The following is a 6,285-nucleotide window of genomic DNA, read 5'->3' as shown; positions in this document are numbered from 1 at the left end:
AGAGTGTGCCAGGCAATTGAAACAATAACGGTATTTCTTTACCGTTATTGACTTTGGCAAGAGAACAAGCTTCACAATGGCCCGGGTAAAAATGCCCGAAGCTGTTCTCACGTCCGCAGAGCGGACCTTACTATCTTGCCCTACATGAGTCTTCTCTATCCTACCTAAGCGCCATTCATTCGGGGGTAAATTATCTTGACGGATCACAACTAAATCTCCTACTTTTTAGTCCCTTTGTGGATATTTCCACTCAGTTCGCCGATGGAGTTCTTTGAGGTATTCCTCTTTCCATCGCAGAGCAAACTGATGCAATACTCAAAGAAAGATCGGAATGATTGGGTTCAGGGGGTGCCAAAAGAGGTGCTCCAATCAAAAAATTACCAGGGGTAAATGGGACTAAATCAAGGGGATTATCGCTCATAGCAGTTAATGGTCTTGAGTTTAGGCAAGCTTCAATACGGCTTAACATATTTGTAAACTCCTCAAATGTAAATTTTTGCATTCCAGCAATTTTGCGAAAATGAGTTTTTACACTCTTAACGCCGGCTTCCCATAAGCCGCCCATATGAGGGGCCCCAGGGGGTATAAAATGCCATTCAACTGGCTGAGAACTATTTCGTACAAGTACTTTTTGCTTCAATTGGAGTAAAAACTGCTTTCGGTCAACTTCCAGTAAATTAGCAACACCGACAAATGCAGTTCCGTTGTCCGAGTAAACATGAGCAGGACAACCTCGACGAGAGAAAAAACGGGCAAACGCAGCAAGAAATGTTTCGGCCGACATATCACCGGTTGGCTCTAAATGAATCGCCTTTGTGGCAAAACAAACAAACACGAGAACATAACCTTTTGTTATTCGGCAACCTCTACCAATGTAGGATTTTAAGTCGAACGGACCTGCGAAATCTAAACAAGTATGGGTAAACGGTCTCGAAAGAGACGCACGTTCAGGGGGTAAAGCAGCCATAATCAGCTGACCGGTTTTCTTTCGGTAAATTGTACATTCCTTACAATTGAAAATAACTGTACGATTAAGTTCTTTAATTTCGGGACCCAAAACTCATTTCTAACTAATCTGAGCATTAATGAATGGCCACCATGGGCGAGCACTTGTGAACATGTTCAACAAACAAACGAGTAAAACGGGCTGCATAAGGCAGAATTTTAGGGTAACGCTCATCGTATGTTAAGCCAGGTGATCGAACTAATCGACCATTGATTCTGACAAAACCATTCGAATCAATAAACGGGTTCAAAGTGAGTAAATTACTCTTGGAAGATATGGGTTAACCTTTTGAGAGTAAAGAATATTCGGGTATATACTTCTTTTGACATACTAGAACTAATCGATCACGAGTAAATCTCATTTCTGATTGGGTTAAATCTAAAGTGTTGTACAAGCATTTTCGGGTTTTCAAATACTGTAAACACCTGAACCAATACGAAATAATTCGCATTGCACGGGGTAAATCTGAAAAACGTTCCAGTATGTCAAATTTTTGTTCAGTCTGAACAGAAAAAGATTGAACTTCTAAATGTAGATGTTCGGTAACGATATTTTGTGGCCAGTATTCTCGCGGTAGTCGTAACCACGAGGGACCATACCACCATAACGGGTTATCTACTAAATCTCGAACAAGAGTTCCACGACTTGCGAGATCTGCGGTGTTATCTTTGGAATCAACATGAAACCAATTTTCGTTACCTACTTTCTTTACTATTAGTGCAACTCTGTTCTTGACAAAGGTTGGCCAATGACACGGGGGTTTTTTGAGCCAAGATAAAACTATAGTAGAATCGGTCCACACATAAATCTTTCTCTTGTCTAGATTTAATTGACTACACAAAGATTCTACCATGTTTGCCATCAAAGCCGCTCCACAAAGTTCTAAACGTGGTAATGTTTCAGACTTAACAGGAGCTACCTTCGTCTTTGCAGAGAGTAAATGTGAAGTGATTTCATTCGCCGAAATACTTCGAACATAAAGAAGTATTAAGCCTTTTCTGAAGCATCCGAAAATGCATGAAGTTCAATTTCATGACTCGGGTGAAAATTAACCCATCTTGGAATGTTAATTTTCTCAATATTCGGGTAATCATTTAAAAATGAGCGCCATTGCGCAAGGGTTAAGGTTTTTAAACTTTCATCCCAATCTGTCTTGTCTTTCCATATTTGTTGCATTATAATTTTTGCAACAATAATTTTTGGAGAGAGCCAACCGGCATATATAGCTTAGCTATTTCTGACAAATAGCTTAGCTATTTCTGACAAGACAGCACGTTTTTTCACAATATCCCGGCGTGGCTGCGATATGAGTCGGAAGTAGAAACTGTCAGTATCAGCATTCCATCGCAAGCCCAGGGTTTTTGTTGTGCTAGCATCTGCAAATTTTAAGAAGTCTGCATCAAGCAGATTCTCACGGGGTAAATCTTCTAAGAGACGTATATGATTGGCAGTCCATTTTCGTAAAACGAAACCGGCCGATTCGAGAACATGGGTGAGTTCAATACGTCTCTCAAAAGCGTCTTCTAGCTCATGAGAGTCAGCAAGTACGTCATCGACATACATTTGGGTTTTCAAAATTTGAGATGCTAACGGACTTTGGGGTTCACAATCGTTGGCCAATTGCAAAAGAGTTCGACTCGCTAAATACGGTGCACAATTCACTCCGAATGTGACTGTATTTAGCTTATAGTCCTTTATAGCAGCTTCGGGATTATTGCGGTAAAAGATCCGCTGAAATTGTGTTTGTTCGAGATGAATTAAAATTTGGCGATACATTTTCTCAATGTCAGCGTTAAAAACGTAACGAAAGAGTCGATTAAGACCGTAAGGTCTGCCTGTAAAACAGGATTATAATAATATTAAGGCTTACGCCATTGGAGGATGGGTTTGAAGCGTTAAATACCACACGGAGTTTGGTGGTCAAACTGTCGGGTTTAAATACTGCATGATGCGGTAAATAATAACTAGTCGCTTTTGAATCAGAGGGATTAACTGCTTTGATATGTCCCATTTCAAAATACTCGCTAATCACAGTGTCATACTGTGATTTCAATTCGGGGTTCTTTAAAAGTCGAGTTTCATTTCTCATGAACTAGGACAAAGCACTATGTCGAGAATCTCCTAATGTCACTTCATTATAAAATTCTCGACGAAAGGGGAGTGAATCTACATAGCGACCATCGGGGTTTCTATAAGTAGTAGTCCGGTAAAGCTCCTCACAAATTTCTTCGCTTTCGGACCATCGTGTCGCTTGTGGAACTTCTTCAAGTTCCCAAAAACGAGCAAGTTGGGCGTTCAGCTCAATATGAAATACCAATTGAATATGAAATACCAATTGAAATACCTCACCAGTTACTAACCAACCGAAAACTGTTCTTTGGGCGATCAGGTTGCCATTTGGATGCTTTCTAATATCCGAGGTTAAAATTTTTGGATAAACATTTCCTCCAAATAGGATATCCATTCGGGTACACATGACGTCGGTCATGGTAATATCGGGAAAACTAGAGTTTACGATATTTGTAAGGGTACACGAGGGCAACCGACCGGTAATTTTCTCAACTACATATGCGCAAATTTTAAGTTTGAAACTGGGGTCTATCGGGGATCCGACAGAAAGAACGCACATAGTAGAGGATTTTCCAGCCAAGCAATCCATCATACCAGTGACATTTGTCGATGGAACTGAAAATGTTGGTATAGAAAGCTTCCTTTGTAATCTCCTAGAGATAAAGGTGCCTTGCGAACCAGGGTCAACTAGCGCTCGAGCCGCACATCTGAGATCGTTTACATGGACTATACAAATAGCCGAGCCCAACAGGACTGTGGAATGGGTGTTAGGGCTCAAATGTGCGGCATACGTATGAACGTTTTGAGTCGCTGCGGAAGTTGAAGAGGTTAAAATTAAGAGGGGGTTGATTTGGTTGCTTGCTGGAATCGGGTTCACATTATACTGGGTTTGTTGTAATGGTACATTAGTACCTGAAGCTATGGGAAGCTGGGTTGATAATTGAGAATTTTGACCTTGCGGTCTCTGATCTCTTTGAAGCAAAGAGTGATGCTTCTGTCTACACAAAGAACAAACATGAGTACTTCTACAATTCTTAAAATCTTGAGAAGTCGCCAAAAATTTGAACAACACCTAAGTCTCTTTACGGTTGACATCCTATCATCGACTGTCTGACTCAAGAAATTAGGACAAAGTCTTAGGGGGTGTGAGCCTTGACAAAGGAAACAACGACAAACTGTGGAACTTAGTTTTTTTTCGCAAAACTTTGAACTTTTCTAGAGGCATTAAATGATTTTTTAGGGGCATTAAAACTCGAGTTCTTTCGTGATAATGTGTTCGGGGTTTTGTTCATATTTTGAATTGGGTTAGACTGTCTTATATCAGAAATCGACTCAAGAGTTTTGAAATGAGCTGTCAAAAATGCGTCCATATCCTCCCACTTTGGAGATTTTGGACAAAGTTTCTTCGACTGTTCCCAGAGACTTAAAGTGTTTTCAGGTAACTTTGTAGCACAAATATATACTAACATAACGTGATAAAATATTTCCGGGGTAACTTCTAAAAGTGAAAGATTCGTAATACAATCATTAAGAGTTCGTTGCAGATTTTTAATATTCGGGCCTGTTTCTTGGGTAATGGGTTTAATACTCAAAAGAGTTCGTATACGTATCAACAGCATAGCCATCATTAGTTAATGGAACAGTATTGCCATACAAAGCTGAGAACATGTCTCGGAATGAAGTCCAGTTCTTATAGTCACCATAGAAAATAAGGGTGTCGCAAGGGGGTGAATGAACAAATGGCATTGAATTTATTCCCTGATCAATGGACTTTTCTTCCTTAGCAGCAGTTTTTAAATTGTCCAAATAGGTGGTTATCATGGAGATTTCAATCGGACGACAGAGTAAGAGTTTGGAGAAGGCCAAACACTGAATTGGAAAATAACAAAGTAGTAAACACTGTCAAACATGGTTGATAAGGGGTCATGTTGTGGGGTTGTATGGCTGCATCTGGTGTAGGAAACTTAGTTTTCATCGACGGTTCAATGGACAAAACAGTGTACCTTAATATTTTAAAAGAAAACCTACTACAATGTGCTCTAAAGTTAAAGCTTGGGAATATTTCTGTTATCAACAGTACAATGACCCCAAACACACTGCCCATGACGTCTGAATATGGGTAGTGCATCATGTTCCCCACATTCTTTCGACTCCTCAGCAATCACCTGACATGAATTCCATAGGACATTTGTGGGATAAATTGGCCGAACGTGTAGGAAAGCACCATATTATTAGTAAGACTCAACTTAAAGAAGTCCTGTTACAAAAATGGCAAAATATTGGAGCTGACGTCACCAAAAATTGGTCGATTCAATGCAAAGACGATTAAAAGAAGTCATTAAAAAGATAGGCTACTCCACAAAATATTAAACTATTTTCCTATTAAAAATCATGGAGATACCACGAGTATATGTACTATAAGAAGCCATATATCTGGCCTTCACCTCAACAATCTGTGGGGTTTTCAATTGTTCAGTTTCGATCATCAAAGTATCGTATGCTGAACGAACAGCTTCCCATAAACGGTTTAATTCTTTTTCGTGGCTACTTAACGAACCAATTCGATGTTCACCGACGGGTATTATCGAAATATGAGCCTCGAATTCTGCCAAACGATCGGCATTACGAATCAATGCGGACATGTCCATTTTTGATCTTAAAAAATATCGGGTAATTTTGAAAAAAAAGCAAAAAAATCGAGTAACAAAATTTAAAAATAATCAAAAATAGGGAAAACTTGTTTAAAATTCAAAAAAATAGACAAAACTAATCTTTAAATAATTTTAAAATTTGAATTTTATCACGATTGTTTGAAATACGAGGGTTTGAAATACTGAGTAAAATCGAAAAACGAGCAAAATATTAAAAAAAAATCTTAAAATGATGACAAATTTCAAAAATATTTGGGTTAATAGGAAAGCAAATTCCACAAAAATAATGGGTTAAATATGTAAAATATTAAATAAGAAAATGAATTTACACGTTGTTCGTTTTTTCTCAAGATAAAATATTCCAAAAAATTGGGTAAATAATTTTGCACTTTCAGTATTAAAAAAGGTATAAAAAATGTTTAATATACACTACTACTGCAAACGAATAAACGGTTACTCACTTTCGAATAAAATTAAATAATTAATTTTCACTAAAAATAATTATTTTTCAATTATATTTTATTCACGGGTTAAATTTTAATTTAAAATGCTCAATTA

The 6,285-nt window shown here is 38.1% G+C and overlaps 1 protein-coding gene across 1 annotated transcript; it reads right to left on the bottom strand.

Moving 5' to 3' along the window:
* Positions 1–250: 250 nt before the first annotated feature.
* On the bottom strand, positions 251–967 carry LOC135961238 (uncharacterized). The gene has a single exon (XM_065512732.1). It carries the CDS (start codon positions 965–967, stop codon positions 251–253), a length of 717 nt encoding a protein of 238 aa, XP_065368804.1.
* Positions 968–6,285: the final 5,318 nt, after the last annotated feature.

The sequence above is a fragment of the Calliphora vicina genome, chromosome 5, assembly GCF_958450345.1.
Source record: "Calliphora vicina chromosome 5, idCalVici1.1, whole genome shotgun sequence".
NCBI lineage: Eukaryota > Metazoa > Arthropoda > Insecta > Diptera > Calliphoridae > Calliphora > Calliphora vicina.
The sequence above is the reverse complement of the archived record's forward strand: the minus strand, read 5'-3'. Positions and strand labels throughout refer to the sequence as shown.

Coding starts and splice junctions, on each gene's coding strand:
- LOC135961238 (XM_065512732.1), bottom strand. CDS start 967: ATGGCTGCTTTACCCCCTGAACGTGCGTCTCTTTCGAGACCGTTTACC.